Raw genomic sequence first — 18,761 nt, forward strand, 5'->3', positions numbered from 1 at the left:
TTAGTAGGTTATCAACAACTGTAACGAGATATAGGTGCATTCTCTCATTATTGTTGAATATGAAAGATTTGCTATCTTAATAACATTGATATATTAAATTAAATTCATTACAGGAGGGTTTATATCATATTTATTCATTTAACACACTTCATAATTATTAACAGAATTTTCTATCTTTTGAGCTCATTGGTCTGTTCTGATTAATTTACTTATATCTGTTTTTTGTATTGTTTCTTTTATATTGAGCAAATTAAAAGTTTCATTTGTATTACACTGACTATACTTCAACTTTTTATATTATTTTCTTCTTTTTTCCATAGTTAAATAAACAAAGTTATGAATTATATTTTCAAATTTCTCATATATTCTAATCAATATTTTTTTTATTATTCTAGTTTCTAAAGGTATCTTAACTATTTTATGTATTTTACTCATTGTAATTTCTGTTGATTCTAAATCTTATCTATTCATAATAATATACATAATAAAAAAGAAAGAAGGATCTTATCATAAAAATCCATTTCATAATTTCTTGAATTGCGTACCACTTCAAAGAATGATAATAATTATTTTTCAAGAATAGTTCTTCCATTATCTTTTCATTTAGTACAGCATTAAATTTTTTATCAAAATATTTTATACTTATCTCATTATTTTTATCAAATTCTGTATGAATTATTTTGTAATTGATTTCAATTTTCTCATTGTTCATTTCTCTTTCAACAATCACATTATTTTGATTTTTTATATTCAATATATTTGTATTGGTTTTAGATTCTATAACATAACATTAGTTTTCTAATATTTCGCTATCTAGTTCTATTACATTATTTATATTTATATCTTTTTCTGCCATTGTTGTATCATTATTTGTTTCAATTATTTTTCTATTTAATTTCATTGCATTTTCTTTTACTTCAATTTTATTATCTTTCATTTTTTATTTATCTAATCCTGTATATTGTAATTCTACGTCTAGCTTTACTTTATCAAACAATTCTATTTGTAATTCTCCTTTTTTATTACTATTCAATTCTTTTTATAATAGAATATTTTTTCCGAAAAATTTTACGTTACATTCAATTTGTATTCTTCTTCTTCTTCCTCAAATAATTTACTAAGATCTTAATATATAATAATTCAGTGTCTTCTTCTTTTTTATTTTGGCCTACACACAAACAGTACTTAGCCAGCGCTGGTTTTCGCTTTGATTTGTTTTAAACCAAAGCTTATACTTTTTTTGTTTATTTTTGAATGACTTCTGTTCTTCTTGTGAGCTAGACATTTTATAAAAAGACAATCACAACAGAGGTTAAAACTCTTCTCTTCTCGCTCATGGGCAACAGCCATGCATTTCACACATTTTGCATGTTGCCTCGGTTAAGACTTATTGACTTTTGACTTATTTTCATATTTAGTCTTAAATGTATGTGTGTATTATAATTATTATTTTTGTTTATATCTCAATTTTGTATATTTTGATAAATTTCATGATTAGATTTATAATGTTGTAGTTTTCTGTTTAAAATGTTGGATAACGTAATTGGTGTAGGTATTTTTAGTTCAATTAGCTTGTTATATAAATCAAAATTGGGGCTTCGATTAATGGGACATCCGAAAAAAATGTGGTTTAGATCTTCCGTTTGTCCACAGATACAATATGGATCAGTAGCACATCTTATTCTAAATAAATGTTTTTTGTTACGGCAATGGCCCGTTCTGAGTTTGCTTATTATTGTTAGGTGCCTTCTATCTATAAATGGAATTTTGTAGAAGAAAGGTGTTTTCGGGAACTCGTGTTGAATAAAATTGTACCATTTTCCTTTGTTTTCAAATGAGTTTGTCCAGTGTTCGTTTTGTACTGTTTTAATTTGTTCTTTAAAATGTATATAAATGTCTTCTTTATCTGTTTTAAAACTTTCGGCTAGTACATTAAGATTTCTTCCGATTTGCGCAAGTTGGTCAGCAATTTCGTTCCCTATGATTTCAGCGTGTCCCGAAATCCATGCTAGAACTATATTGTGACCAAGTCCACTATTAATTTTTTCCCCATTAACGCGGCGTGATTAAATTTGCCTGTTATTTGATTACTAAGACTTTTGTGGATCTTTGAGAGTCGGAAAAAATTATGATTTTATTAATTTTTTTATTTTAATTATCGCAATTATTTCCGCTGTGCATATTTGTATGTGATTATGTAGTCTTAAAGAAAATCGGTAATTTAGGGAAGGAATATAAACACTGAGAAACTCAAGAATGCATCTGTGAAAGTCCATGTATATTCACTTTATTTCGGTGCAAATTCGTTGATGAATTTTTGTTGTGAATATATTGCTTCTTTTTTTGTTTCAGAAAATATCGTATTAATTCTCTCTGTTTGGTATTTTATTTCTTCTTTAAAGCACGGGTCTATTTCGCTTACGTAAATATTTTGATTTGTTTCTTCTATTCGATTTTTTGCATCAATTAGGTACGGTAATTCTTTGTTTTTCCAGTACCCTGCTTTTTCTCACTTTTCCCAAAGTTTGTCAGTTAAATCTTTTAAAGGATTTTGATCTGTGTATATTTTCAAGTAGAATTTAGGACTTAATAATTTTCTACGGCATTCTAAAGCCATTTCTCCACATTCTGCTATTAGTTGGAGTAGATTTGTATGTTGCACAAACAGCTCTCATTACGTTTAACCCCCTGTTTACTTTGTTTTCCATGTGTTGAGTGTATGGTCTCCAATTTAATTGTTTGTTCATTATTACCCCTAAATATTTAATTAGAATAAATAGAAGAATCTTCTATTGTGTCTGAAAATTATTGCCGCGCATTTGTCAGTGGATATTTGAAAATTATGCTATTAAAGATATATATAGATATTTATTCATTTCTATGATCATTTTTTGATGATCCGTTCCTTCCAGTGTAATTACCATATCGTTTGCGTATTGTATTATCCTGATTTTTTTGTTAATATCATGTTCTGATTTGGTGTAGATATTGAAAAGGAATGGGCTCAGGGGTCAACCTTGGATTTAGCCTTGACTGTTGTTTTTTGGTCCTATTAGATTCCCTTCTGTATCTTTTACATATAAGTTTCTGTTGCAGAATAAATTAAATGTGAAGTTTGTTATTATAATTGGTATTTTAATTTCACTCATTACATTGTATAGCATATGTAGGTCAACACTGTCATAGGCTGCAATTTAAGTCAATGAATACTGCTAGTAGGAGCTTTTTTTCGGTGAATGCTTCAGAAACAATGCGATAATAATGATATAGCTTCAATGCATCCCTTTCCTTGGAATGGTCACTATTATCTGGGTTTTCAAATACTTTCCAACTGCATTTTTTTGCGATATTATTAGATACAATGGTTAAATCTATTGCCGATGGATTGCGATTGTGTGTACTTACCATCATTTAGTACTATTAAATGTTCGCGTTCTAGTAGTTCTATAATTATTTTGCCATTAGCATTATTACCATTGCATCCCCACATGCTGTCATGAGCATTAAAATCTCCCATGATTATGTGCTGATTTATTGTATAAGATATAATTTCATTACATTCTTCCAAGTTTAATTTTTGTCCTGCTGGATTGTATATGTTAGTTATATTAATTTTTAATGATGGACCGTAATTATTATTACATGTAGAGTTTTAGAAATATTGCTTTTTGATGATATGATGGTCTATACCGTTTTTAATGAGGGTGCAAATTCCCCCATATCCATCGGTTCTGTCTTGTCTGTATATGCTATACTTTTTGATGTTAAAATTATAGTTGTCGATCATCCATGTTTCGTTCAATAAAATGGCATGTGGTTTTAGTTCATAAATTAAAAATTTCAACTGATCATAATTTGCTCTGATGGTTGTAATGTTCCACTGTACTATTTTAAAGTTTTGATTTCCGCCTTGGTCTCGGTTTTTATCATCTCTTTTATTGGTTTTCGTGCTTCCTTTGTGATTCATTATTGAAGATTCTGTTTCCTGGTTTGTTTGTTAGCCGTATTCATAATTTCATGTAACATATCTGGATTTTCACTTAATGTTTTAGTATCTGTTTCATCTTCACTATCTACTATCGAGGGTGGTATGTAGTATGTTGATGCTGGGGACTGTTTGTACGTTGATATTGATGCTGGGGATTGTTGTTGATTAGTCTCTTTTTGATGATATGTTATTTTTCCATTGGGAGTTGTCAAGGCCTCTTGATGAGCTCCTTATAGTAACCTGGTGAAGTAGGTTTCCTTTTTTTGGCTTTTACTATTTGTGTGAAAGTGTTTCTTTTAGAAGTGTTTTGTGTTATATGTTTCTTTTCTCGCTTATTGTGCCGCCGTGCGGTAACTTTCAAATCAATCATAGTCTCGGGGAAAAAGTTAGTGATAAACCGAAAATCCAAAAGAAATTTCAGAAGCAATGCCCTAGCTGATCACTGATGATTTTTTAAACAGTAGCGAAAAAGATATTTGTCTGCAAATTTTTTATATACAATATCATTAGCCAAGATCAGTATTTGAATTTTTTTTTGCATGCAAATATCAATTAAGTGGTAGTTGTGTTAGTGATTGGTACGCGCATGTCTTCGGCTAATTCTAATCATTTTCCCAAATGTGTATATTGCTTACAGACTTATTGTTACTATCCCTATAGCAAATTGTGAAAACGAGCGGTCGTTTTCAGTATTGAAAAGAATAAAAGATTTGCATAGATCTAATGTGGGCGACGAAAGACTATCTGCATTGTCTCTTCTTACAATCGTAAACGAGTTACTTCCATTGATTAACTTTGATGACTTGATAAAAGAATTTGCTGAAGCAAAAAGTCGAAAAAAAAATATGATTAATACGATTCTTTGTATTCTTAACGTGTAAATAAATTTTTATTTGTTATTGAAGTGACTTCAATTACACAAAAATCTACCCTAAAATGAGAACTCGAATGTTTTTTCCTAAAATCCGCGGCTGTGAAAGGGTCCCAACGTTATTTTAGCTCCGGGTCCCGAAAGGTCTTAATCCGCCACTGGTGGTAGTAATCTCAATGGAAACGGAGGTTTCAAAACGTAAGCAGCCAATTATTTTGGAACAAATTTCTTATTTTCTCTCATGAAACCTTGAACATCCACTACTAAAACCATATCTTTGTTTGTTAACTTTTGTAAAACTACTTGCTACATTTCGTAATGATTGATATCACATTTTAGCTGGGATAACTTTTGGTGATATTGTTCCAGCATCCACTTATACAAACGAATCATATTGGAGTGAGGTTAAAAATGATCCTGTGGCAATACTGTAATCAATACCAATAGAATTCACTTTTAAAATATTTAGAGGGTGTGTTTTATTAGGTGTACAACCCTATGAAATCCAAAAAGTGAACCAATAGATCGTGAATATGTAAAAGAAATCCCGTAATTACTCTTAAAAGATATATGATATGTATTTACATTAGGTATCACTTCTAGAATCGCATCGTTTTCTCATTCCTGTATTAATTATCGTACAACATTCACCAGATCATCTAATTCATAAGCACCAGACGGTATTTCAAGAGTATGCCATATTTTATCCACAAAAAGAAAAATATTATTGGTTTTATCAACATTTGGAATGATATTAAATAATGAATTAACTGTACAAACGAAACACGATAATAGAACGCTAACTAGACATTACAGACATTGTCCACCTACTAACCACGGTGATTATTACCCATCAATACCACCATCAATAAGCTATTGTTTTATGTGTACACTGAATCTTCTCGGATCTGATACTGAAGCTGAAAGAGTAGTTACAGACCACTATGTAAAGAAGAACTATCAACTCTTTACTAAGGAAGACTTGCGACTTGCGACACTGTGGTACCTTCCCGAATATGTTGATAGATTTGATTTGTTAGAAAAATTGAATGAATTACCGGTCTAAATGATGAGGTTCAGTGGAAATTACCTTGCTTTGAACACGTTGAGAACACTTTACCATATAAATATGAATGTCAAAAATATTGTAAAGTTGTAAATATATTTTTTGTAAAGATATTGTTTTTTTCACCCACAATCTTCCAATAACACTAACAGCGCCAGCCTCCTTTTACATTTCAATTATCTATAAAACTTTACCACCTAACCTTAACACAAGATCACCCGATTTTGTAACGGTGATTTCGGATTATTTTAAAATGAGTCTTGATTTGTTATTGACTTTTAAACCAGTTTTGTGACCTCAAAACCTGTGTGGCGGGTGGTGTAGTGGGAGGTACGGTCGGGGGTACGGATGGGTGTGGTAGGGAGTTTGGATGGGGTGTGGTGGGTTGTATGAAAAGGGTGGGGGGTATGGTGGGAGTACGCGAAAAGAGTCATAGAACTCTCATTTGTACCCTACTCCTACTTCATGCATAACAAAATCGAAATCTGCTTTAACAAATAAGTTCATTTTGCCTTAGTCTCTACATCTCAAGTAATTCAAGTTATTTTTATCATTTATGGATTTTTCGTCCTTATGAATGTGAACCATTGATTTCATTGTAAAATTTTTTTTATCAAGTGCAGGTAGTACCACTCGGGTTGGGGTCAATATATGGGTTTAGCTTATTGTTATCCATTCACAAACACTGAAAATATTGTGCAAAGGCGTGCCGGTAGGATACTCGCAAAAAGGAAAGGTTACAGAATAAATATTAGGCATTATGTACATAGTATTAGGTACACTTATTTTTTATTGAACATTATACAAAAAATATATTAAACAGAAATTAAATAATAAAAAATCATATTCTTCGTCGTCTGAGGAACTGTCATCCCCTCTTGACGTTATAATTAACGGGTCGACGGTCCTATCGATCAAGTAGTCAAGATCCCACATTTTCTCCTCTTCTTTAATGACATGCTGGACTGCCTTTCGCCAGTTTTCTGATGTCACCTTAATGGCTTGATCAAACATTAGCTTAACGTCTTTCATTTTGAATGTCGTATTATGTCTTGCTACAAATTCTTTCACTTGCGTCCATATAAGTTCTATAGGATTTAGTTCGCAATGATATGGCGGTGTTCGCAGCATAGTTACACTATGTTTTTTTGCTACAACTTTCACGGCGTATTTCATAAAACGATGTTTGTGTAACTTTGCTATAGCTAATAGTTATCTTCAAATTCAATACTTTTGGTGGTTAACCAGTCAATAATTTCTTGTTTTCTCCAAGATTAAGTTGGAGTCTTCTCTATGCATCGAGAATAATAACTTGCGTTATCCATAACTACTACTGAATCAGCCGGAAGATATTTTATCATTTCACCAAAATAGTCTTCAAAAACATTCGAATCCATGTCCTCGTGGTAAGCTCCCGTATGGCATGACTGAAAGGGTAGCAAATCTTCTTTTAAAAATCCCTCTTCGCTTCCAATATGGACGATTATTAGTCTTTTTCCTTCACCTGAAGGCTCCTTAATACCCGTTGACAGGCCTTCCATGGAAGCTTGGCGAGCACTGGTTATATTTTTGTCTTGCCACATTTTTGGTACTGTATAACCTTCATTAATCCTCGTCTTATCAAGATAAAAGATTTTCTTCTGCTCTATTCTGTACTACTTTATACTTCTTAAGTATTTTCGTCGCCAGCAAACAATTTCATCGCTTAAAGTAAAGTGGTTCACGGCTATGCTTTTCCCACGGAAAATCCATATTTTTCAAAGCGGTCCATAAAAGTTTTTTAGTTATCAACGGAATACTGTCATCCTTGCCAAGTTCCTTTAAAATCTTATCTAGGGTGAGTATTTCTTTTTTAAAATAAAAAGAGTGAACTTTTCGTCCAATTACATTTTTGGTGTCTTCATCAAAGACTTTTACTGGTCTGGTTGGACTTTTATTGGAAAGTTCCACTTGGCCAGCTACCTTTCTCCCCGGCAATAAGTTAAAAACGGTGGACTTTCCAACTCCAGTCCTTCGGGAACATCGGTTAACAGTTTCTTGCACAGTAAATTTCGGGTAATCGTATTTTATCCAATCGTGTACATTTAAAATAATAAGTTTTTCATTCACTGATAGTGGAGAATTTTTGGAACATCTTTTCGTTGGTGTAAATGTCGCCATTTTATTACTAATCTTATAATAGTGTGAACACTATTTACAGCTTAACAGCAAATACTGAAGCGTTAAACTAAACAAATATACTTATAAAGGACTAAAAATTTTGAATAAGACACCATTGCGTAACTGTATAATACACTACCTAAATAATCCCTATACAATATTTCGATATTGACACTTCAGGCCAGAAAACATACTTTTCATAATTCTCTTACACAATAACTTGAAATATTACTAACAATACTATTTCAAGACCTACACCTATGGCCGACACCGAAATTGAGTCGAACTGGACGGAATCCTCCATTTTATTACTCTACTCTACATATATAAACATAAACATATCACAAGGTCTAAGAAATTGAAGAAATATATATATACATTTCGGCCTTTCGTCAAAATAGGACTTGACAAAGGACAATTTGCGAAATTAAATCAACGAAAATACGTAGAGAAAGAGATTTTTTACGGAAAGCTGTAAATGATAAAAAACAGCTGAATAATTTGAGTAAGATTCATAATTTTTAATGCAACTACGAATAATTTTATCGATGGCTTTTACATATTTTTGAGATGTATGAAAAATCGGTCGTGACTATCCAAAAAATATTTTAATATATGTAGTTTCAAGTGCTTCAACAAATATGATAAGATTAGAATATTCTCAGTTTTCTCATTATTAATATTAATATTATAAAATATGAACACAGTATTTTATACCTCGAGATGTGGAATAAATCATTTTCCGTCATACTCATTATAGTATTGAGTTTAGACTATATCTCATTAGAACATTCAGGAAATGAAAATGATGAGCTGGTGGGAGTAGCAGTTGTAAGTATATTTTTTCCTTATTATTCAGTAGTAGCACAAGTTAATCAATTAAAAGTAGATTAATCAATATTTTTTATTTTTACAATCGTTATTTGCATAACAAAGTTCAATTCGTTCATGATTTGTTTGCAAAAAAAAATTTTCGATTATCCGATTCGGATAATGGTGGTTCCATCAAAGTTGATATGCGAATATGGTTAATGACTTCATGTAGTGTTATGACGATTTTTATCGATCACTTCGATATACAAATAGAACATTATCCCATAATTATCAATTAGTAGGGATTACAGTCGATTTCAATTACACTATACCTTTGTTGAATTTTAAAGAAGCTTTTAATGACGAATACCTAGGTTCAGTAAGGAGCAATTTATTTTTTTTTTTTGATAAGCTGCACTTCGAGTGTTTCTAAACGATTGCAGTTTTGGTTCTGAATAAATTATTCGTTTTATAATAAAAAAAAACAGGATATCCCGTTTAGTCTTCGCTTGTTTACGTTTATCAATTGTAGTGATATTGTTTACGTTGTTGTTCAACTATAGCACTTAATTACAAGAAATCGTTAGAATTTTGCTTATAAATAAAAATACAAAACGCTACGTACTAATACTTTTTATTACTGACTATTACAAGTCCTATGAAATATCGACGCACAGAGCGAAGTAAAGAAGGCAGGGAAAACGAAAAGGGACCAGTAGAGCTGCCGGCAACATGTTTTTTTTGTTGTTTGGGATATCAACTTCTTTTGGCGCCTGCACTATTGGCCCCATGCAAAAATTCGCATCAAACTATATTTAATATTCACGATTGTATAATGGAGGTTGTTATTCGCCATTTATTTTATTTTATAAGATTTATAAATTCTGGTGGTGTTAAAGAAAATTCACTTTTCTTCACACCTCGGTCGAAAGTACGTTCTTCCTTCCCTAGTAGCAGGGACGTAAGCTGAACATTTACTCCCTGTAGAAAGTACACGCACGTCCCCCAACGTACCTTCGACCGGCTATGAAGAAACATCGTATACATTACACGGGCCAAAAGTTAAAATCTCGATCCTGCTCATCATGACGAGCAGGGCCGAAAATTTAACTTTCGGCCCTTGTAGTAAAATATATTATTCATTTCCAATATCCATTTTTAGTTGGTTTTTTAACATAATTTTACATAAAATATTAAAACAGTGAGAAGTCTGAACATAAAATAATGTTGGACCGCCAATTGGACAGGACAGAAATGGATTCCTACTGGGCAATCTTTAGGCCGATCAGAGATGAGTAGAGGAGCGCGATAAGGACAACCAGACGGAATCGCTGGTCGTGTCATTTTTCGATCACAATTGGACTCTTATGAATATAACTATGATAAAATTGACAATTATTCGAATTATACAAATTATTACGTTGCACTTTGTACGAGTCAAAGAGAATATGTTAAAATTTTATTGGCATTTCAATAAGACACTCACACTCTCGACTAAAGAATGATTCTCACTGTACTATACGTTCAATTTTAGTTTCGTAACACTTCTTTCACATAAAATATTATTAAATGTAAATTAATGAGTGTATACACATCTTCGGTTCCATATAGATTCATTTTCCATTCCTTCACGTTCAATATCAATCGAAAGTTATTTTTAATGGACAGTATGAAACACGTGCAAGAAACAGATGTTTTTTTGGGACCAGTTGTGCGCCAAAGAGAAACAATTGGCAATCTTATCGACCCTAATGATTTAGAGGAAGATGAACCTGAGATACAGGAGAGAATAAACTGATCGCTTTTCAGCAAAAGACCCAATAGATTTCTTTTCTGGAAACATGGCAATGAAACACCAAAGTAGAGTAAGCCACAAGATAATTCCAAACAGCAATATCCTAATAACAACAATTATGCTATCCCAAATGTCGTTCCTTCTAATCAGGTTAGATATGTGTGTTCACCTTCTTCAGGTTCCACAGCTGCTTCATACCTAGCAAAACTTTCCTATAATAATGGACATTGTGACAACAACTAAGCTCTCATGTTTAAGACTACTTATGTTTGTTATATATTTCAAATTTGTTCATGAAAAATAAACTACTTACCTTGAACAGACACACAGTTTATGTTTCGCTGATTTCGATTCCCTAAATTTGTGGTTTTGTCTCTATTACAGGTTCGATAATGGACATTAATTCGTAAAACATGTATTTTGACATTAAAAAAAATGAAATTGAAAAAAACTTGATGTCATTATGTAGAAGTTATCTGTATAATGTAATATATTCTCGTTCAATATTTTTTCTTAACATGTCATATACAAAAATCATCGTTTTGCTGTTTTCTCGTGAGCTTCTTCATCCAATATAATAGCCGCAGCAATTAAGTTTTTCTCGGACCAAAATTTGAGCTAGTTTTCATATCAATATAATAGTGAGAATCAACCCTAAGTTGGAATTTCTAGAACCGTCGGTGATATTAGTACTGACCACACTGTTAACACTACTTTCGTCTCTGATGACGATAGCTTGGTTACTGAAACGAGCATCAGATTTTTTTTGTGCGTATAATGGTAGTGTGATCAGTATGATCAGTAGCACATTCTGGAGGTGCCATAATTTTTGAACGGACTATTTACTAGTCGTTTCTTAGACGGACGAAATCCACTACGATTACATAAATCACCCAATTTAACTCACATTGTTTTTTAATAGGTATATTTGACAACTCAATGCATTATTATTGAAACTTTAGTTTGGTATTATAAATTGTTTAGACGTTACTATTCAAATTTCTACCAATTTTTTTGTTAAAAGCCCACTTTGGTCTATCAATATTATATGACCATGATCGTCAAGATTGAATTATGCATCCGGTGTTACAGTTATTATGGGAATTAGTGGAATAGATCTAATGTCGATAAATAAACACAGAATTGATACATAATTTACGAAGCTTTTAAAGTATTATTATCTGAAAATAAATTGATGTCAAACAGTTTTATTACGTTACGGTACGTCAGACGTTTTGAATTGAGCGTTAAAATAATTCAACCATCGTTATTATATAGTAGTCATTGATTACTTATCAATATTTTCTTTATTTATAAGTGTTTCAGACATGGAGATCGAGGACCAATCAGTTCCTACCCTAATGATCCATTTCTGGATATAAAATATTGGCCAGATGGCTTTGGTCAGTTATTGGAAGTAAGTGCAGTAATATTTGTTATAATAAAAAAAATTCTCTCAATATATTTATCTATAATATTCAGTTTTTTAACTACTGGTCTTTAATGAATGATAGATATGGGTTAGCTTGTCAGATAATATTTGAGGAGAGAAAGGTTACAAATTGTTATCCCCTTTGTTCACACTTTCCTCAATGCAGGCAACATCCGGGGAACAGGTGGATCCAAGATCATCTGGAACTGCGACTTCGAATAGTCCGTTCTCAGTGGTACTTGTGAGATCAATTTGAACGTTATCGCACGATGCTTCCAGTTCACGTACAGAATGGTGCATTCGGGGCCTATTTTTACAGCTATATGATTCTAGATGCAACAATACGGGAAAAGCAGTGGTGATTCGTTCCAGGCAATTTCCAACCCCAATCTTTGGTATCGTCCTCAACCCCCAGCTTTACCTGGTAATACACCCTGTACAACTGTGTTGTATGGCTGCAGCTTTTTTTAAAGAGGTGTTTACCTTTACCTACCTTTTTATAATTAACGTACTTCAGACGGTTTATCGACGATTCAGCCCCTCCTTTGTACCCGTAAAAGTTGAGAGGGAACTTCTCTCCTGCTACTACAATGTTGTCTGGAGTTGCTTCAGGGTTTTTCAACATATACTACATCGACTAGATGAGGGGTTTCTGGTGAGAGTTTTCATAAACCATTGTTTGTATGGTGCCGTGTCACATTTACTCATTGCGTGAAGAAACGGTTTATTAATACTGTTATATTCTATTTTTTTTTTATTATTTTATATATTGTATTCATAACTTCTTGATCTTAATTCTGTTATTTTTATGTGGTTTGAATTTTATTGATATAATCGGAAATTTTATGATTTTTGAAATTTAAACCCTATTTTTATACATACAAGGGCGAAAAATGAAAAGCTCCATGTATGTAACTTAATCTCTTCAAATAGTGGACTTTGTTCGATACTAGACGCCTCATTTATTGAAATGATCTGATAACCGATGAGAGTCCTTGTACATAAGGACATCTGTTTTACATTTTTAGTAGTTCTATCACCTGTTTTGCGAACAAAGAACATAATGTGGTTATACCATATCGTTAAAAGTATCATTAATTTTAAAAAAGTGTTTGATATAATAAGCATTGTTATACTTATGAGATTTTGTGCTTATTTCAGTCAACCAAATAGTAAGATGTTTAATTGGAGTTTTTATTGATGCTACAATTGGTCTAAATGATTTTTGGTAAACAATAAAATTTTGTAGAAATACCGTTAATTTGTTAATTTCTCTCCAGTTTATGTGACAATTTAATTATTGTTGAATTTTTTTCAACTCATTACTTGTTTGGCCCGTTCAGATCCATGAACATAGTTAAAAAGCTCGATGAAAATATCGTTATAGCTAATAAGTGATTTCCAACCGGTTATAATATTTTCATAATTTGTCGGACAAAGCTTTTCAATATTCCTCTCTGTACCAGGAGTAGTGACCTGTTTCTTGCCACATTTCACGAACTGTTTCTTGTCACATTTCTCGACCTGTTTCTTGTCACATTTCTTGACCTGTTGCATTTCCAATGATTTTTTATTCTTTCTTTTTTTAATTAGTTCGGGCTTCTTGAATAAGCTTTCATATCTCGCCTTCTCTATTTTGGATAATAATTCAAAGATCTGCAGGGGCGGATTTACCGTATCGCACATATCGCATAAACAAATATTTTAGGATTTTCCAGATTTTTGTTTTTTTTTTTCAGTAACTTTTTATTTATAAATCTGATTTTGACTTATAGTATACAGTAAGTAATTACAAAACTTGAATATTTTCATTTTCTCTCTTGTATTCATAAGCATTGTTTACTTTTATCACAGAACAGTGGAACGATCCAATTCAGGAGGAATGCACAGACGTATTCTCAAACTTCCAGCGTCTACTGTATTTTTCCTATTTCTAATATCGTGTATACTCGTCAATCTTCGTTATTGTTCGCTATGCAAACAGTTTCGTTCATTAAGTATTTTTTTAAGAAGTAAACAGTGTGATCAGTGTTTATTGTATATATGTTTAGAGTTAATCGTAGTAAGCTGACAAGAACTTCACCATGAAACGAGCTTATGAGTCCGGTTCAACAAAACGGAAGAAAAGAATCAGAAGAAAACCTTGTTGAACAAAATGGTAGCATGTTAAAATTTTTTAAGAAAACCGACATAAGTGTTATAAAATCAGTTTCAAAAACGCAGAAAGTTTGTCTATAATTAATAATAATGCTGATGCAAGTACATCAGTTCATCATTGTCGAGATGTTTGCACATCTGATACTTCCTAACTCAAGATGAAATCAGGCTTTGTCTTATTTCCTCTTGCATGCCTGAATTTGAATTAAGCCAAAGTAATATTGAGCTTGAAGCTAGTGTCAGAGTTAGTGCAAGCTTGACTAATGCAGAACCTGATTTCATCCCTAAGCCTAGGCCTACCACCGAGACAGAATTTTCCTTAGATATAGCACTGTGGCCCTCAAACCCCACAAACGAAATGATTGATTTTTTCACAAAAAATGTACCTTAAAATGTTGGTAAAATTGAAAATCTTAAAAGAAAATGTACCCGGGGCAATAGAACCTTTTTTAGGTGCCTACACAAGAAACAATTTTTTAGGATCAAAACTAACGGAGAAAAAGAAAGGAGAAATTGGTTAATTTTTTCTGAGACAACTAAATCAGTTTATTGCTATGTTTGTAAACTATTTCACAACCCTACACTAACTCGAAATATCCTAGTTGAAGGTTAAACCTGATGGTCAGCCAGTTGAAAGATTTTTTGGCTTTATTCCTATCAAGTCACACAAAGCAGAATACTTGAAAGAGATAGTACTGAAAGTATTTAATGATCTAGGTCTGGACATAGCACTATGTAGAGGTCAGTGCTCCAACAATGTCTCAAATATGTCAGGTGTATATGCAGGACTACAAGCCAAGATGCTACGTGCACGCACCAACCACACCTCAAACTTGGTTGGCAATAACGCTGCCGAAAGTTGCAATGGGTCGTTATTTTTCTTTGACTTGACATGACTTTGACATGAAAAACCTACAGTTAAAGCAGAAGCATTAGGGCTTGCCAAAAAGTAAGCCTCTTACGAATGACAATCCTATGGAACCGCTTGCTTGAAAGACTGAATAAGACCAGTGAGTGTTTACAAAAAGGAGATGGTAACATGAAGATGGCAGTACAGCTTGTTGACTCATTGAAAAACTATATTTTGAATGTACGCGAGGATTTCTCAGCAATGGAAAATGAAGCCCATAGTTTATTGACATTGTTAACAGAAATATTTCAATGTAAAGAAAATGAAATAAAACGATTGAAGAGAAGAAAGAAATTTGATGATGAGACCCCATTCTCAACAGAAAATGAGGTAATATTACAGGGAAGAGATAAAGTGAGTGGAAATGTTGATTGAAGTTTGTGACACAATTGTTTCTAAATTAAAAAATAGTCAAGGAAAACTACATCATATTTTTAACATTTTTGAGAACTTGTTTTGTGTTCAAGACGATCAACTTTCAAGAAATCACCTGAAGAATCTATCAGAAGTTTATTCAAGTGATATTGATATTTCGTGAGTTCCTGAAAGTCTTGAAAGGAACAGACCTAAACGTGAGTGAGAACTTTCCAGGAAAATGGTATAATCTGATAGTGACAAATAACGGCCTCAAACAAACCTTTCCCAATCTAGAAACTAGATAGAAAATATTCCTTACAATCCTAGTATCCAATGCTTCGGGTGAGAGATCCTTTGGTGCTTTGAAGAGAATAAAGAACTATCTTCGCACGATACTTTCAGAAGATCACTTGACTGACTTGGCAATTCTCTACATAGAAAGTGATTCGTTGGAAAGTATGAGCTATCACAAACTGCTAGACACGTTTGTTGCTCAAAAATCCAGAAAAAAATTTATTTGGCTGTATAAAAGGTAAATATTGATTGTAAGTTAGAGGTTTTAAGAATTTTATTATTATTAAATTATTATTGCCATTTTTTTTAAATATAAAGTATCTTTAAAAAAATTTTATAAAACTGCACTTACTAAATAAATGTCATTACGATCTAATTTACAAAAGTCCACATTGTAAAGTACCATGTTGATAAACGTATTTTACACTACAAGGAAATGAAAAATTTTAGTATTTAACTGCAGACAAGGGGCCTCTAAAAGCCAAAGTGCGACGGGTACCCAAGTTTGTAAATCCGCCACTGAAGATCTGAGGTCTTACACATAAAAAAAATTAACAATTTTTATTTTATCCTATGAGTCTTTAAAAAAATGAAATTTACTTTTAAAAGTCGATAAAGAATGCCAAAGTACTTGTGTTTCAAGTGTTTGCAAAAAACAATGCACAAATAATTGTCAACTAATCAAGACATAATGTCACTCATTTCATAGCTAACGCAAACTGTCAGTACGGTCACTAATAAAAAAATGACACTGAACTAAATAAACCCATGAAAGTCAATTTGTCCACTCAAAAAAAAATTTCAAGCAGAAAATACGAAATTTCAATTACTGTTCCTATAGTCTATTTTTATAAATAATATTAATATAATGAAGCGTTCGTAATTCACACGCGTAGCGTTTATACTTTACGTATTTCCGTATGAAATAACATTTGTATAAATATACTGAATATAGGGTGTATACTTTTATATTTATCTAATTAACCTGCTCTAAACAATTGAAAGTAATAATAAAAAAGAGAAAAATACACAGATTTTGACTTGAGGGAGAAGACATTTTACCTCTAAATGTGACGTATTGTTACCTCTCTACCCTATATCCCTATATCCACCCTCGAGCCCTACAAGTTGTGATATGCTGGTTTAATGTTTCTCATTATTTTTCTTGCAGAAAGGAAAAATCAATCAATTTAATTTGGGAAGATGGCTACGATCTCGCTACTACAACTTTTTGTCACAACGATATTCTGTATCGGAAATATTTGTCAAATCTACGGATGTCGATAGAACTTTGACATCAGCCGCTTCGAATTTAGCAGGATTGTATTATCCAGAAAACTATTCAGATACTTACCCTAATTGGCCTTTAAACTTACCTTGGAATCCTATTCCTATACACACTGTACCCGAGGAAGATGATGATATTTTAGCAATGGCAAAAAGCTGCAGAAAATTCAAGGAATTGCACGAACAGATTTTGAATTCGGAAGGATTGAAAAATATTTTAAAGAAATACGAAAATATCGTTCGATTGGTCGAAAGCAAAACTGGTTGGAATATAACTGATGTTACAACGTTTCAGGGGCTTTGGTCTGTTTTTTATGTTTACAAAATGCACAATGCTTCTTATTTACCAGATTGGTTTTACGATTTAGATGAAAATGAACTTTCGTTTTTAGCAGGACTATCTTTTAGTTCTGAAACATATACTGACACATTACAGCGATTAAAGGTTGGCCCATTGTTCAATTACCTGAACAATTATTTTGATGGTATTTATAATGGAACCAATCAGAAATTTTTAATGCTTTCTGCACATGATGGAACGATAGCTTCAATATTGAACACATATATGGCGTACGACAGAAACCCACCAGAATTTTGTTCTATGATAATTTGGGAATTATACAAGTCTTCAAGTGGTGATAAATATTTAAAAATTTGGTTTAAGAAAAATTGCGAGACTGACTCACTTGAGCCAGTAAATGTTGGTAATTGTTATTCCACTTGTAGTTATAATGTTTTCAAACAATTTGTACAGACTATAGCTGTTGATGCTGAAACTTGGGAAAAAGAATGTAATTAAAATGAGCATACCAATTAAGTAGGAATAATTGTATCTTATATTTGAATATTATATTCAAATATAATTTAAATATAACATTGTATTTGATTTTATGTCATTATTTTCATACATAGAGCTTATCAAATCCATAAAAGGACGAAAACAAGTAGGCTTGTTATCATCTGCAGAACGCGGCCAGACTATTACAGTAGAAATATGTTTTAACGCTGCTGGAATCTACATGCCTCCACTGATGATTTTTGCGAGATAACAAATGAAACCAGAATTGTTAGATCACGCCCCACCAGGTACTGAAGGTGTTTGCAATGCTCAAGGCTGGATAACTACTGAAATATTTTTGACTTGGTTCAAAAAGTTCATCAGATTCTCCGGAGCTATTCCTACTAATCATGTGTTGCTGCTTCTAGATGGGCATGTAAGTCACACTCAAAATTTGGAAGTAATTGATCTGGCACATAAAATGGTATACTTTGCTTTCCACCTCATTGCACACATAAAATGCAGCCAGCAGATGTTGCATTTATGAGGCCACTCAGTACATATTATGACCATGCTGTTTCGGCCTGGTGTGTGGTAACTGTATTTCAGATAAGTGAAATATTTGGAAATGCATATATTCAGGCAGCTACAATGTCGACAGCAATCAACGCATTCAGAAAGTGTGGCATATGACCGTTTAATGAAAATAATTTTACGGAGGCCGATTTCATATCTGCTGCAACTAATGATATATAAAATATTGAAACCTCGTCGAGTGTAGAGCAATAGAGAGTTACAGAAGCCAAAGAACCTCAAAATGAGGTAGTTCCATCTGTGCCTTCAACAACAGTAG

General features: G+C 32.4%; 1 protein-coding gene across 1 annotated transcript; it reads left to right on the forward strand.

The window, feature by feature from the left end:
- The first annotated feature begins 8,763 nt into the window (after nucleotides 1-8,763).
- Nucleotides 8,764-18,016, forward strand: LOC130902154 (prostatic acid phosphatase-like). Its single transcript, XM_057814029.1, has 3 exons — nucleotides 8,764-8,916; nucleotides 12,012-12,110; nucleotides 17,015-18,016. Exons 1-3 carry the CDS (start codon nucleotides 8,809-8,811, stop codon nucleotides 17,927-17,929), a joined length of 1,122 nt encoding a protein of 373 aa, XP_057670012.1. The 5' UTR covers nucleotides 8,764-8,808; the 3' UTR covers nucleotides 17,930-18,016.
- Nucleotides 18,017-18,761: the final 745 nt, after the last annotated feature.

This window comes from Diorhabda carinulata, chromosome X, assembly GCF_026250575.1.
Source record: "Diorhabda carinulata isolate Delta chromosome X, icDioCari1.1, whole genome shotgun sequence".
Lineage (NCBI taxonomy): Eukaryota > Metazoa > Arthropoda > Insecta > Coleoptera > Chrysomelidae > Diorhabda > Diorhabda carinulata.

Excerpts from the sequence above, each read along its gene's own strand:
- LOC130902154 (XM_057814029.1), top strand. The coding sequence starts at position 8,809 with ATGTGGAATAAATCATTTTCCGTCATACTCATTATAGTATTGAGTTTA. Across the intron at positions 8,917-12,011 it reads AGCTGGTGGGAGTAGCAGTT|TGTTTCAGACATGGAGATCG; the intron begins GTAAGTATATTT and ends TTTATTTATAAG. Across the intron at positions 12,111-17,014 it reads GCTTTGGTCAGTTATTGGAA|AAAGGAAAAATCAATCAATT; the intron begins GTAAGTGCAGTA and ends TTTTTCTTGCAG.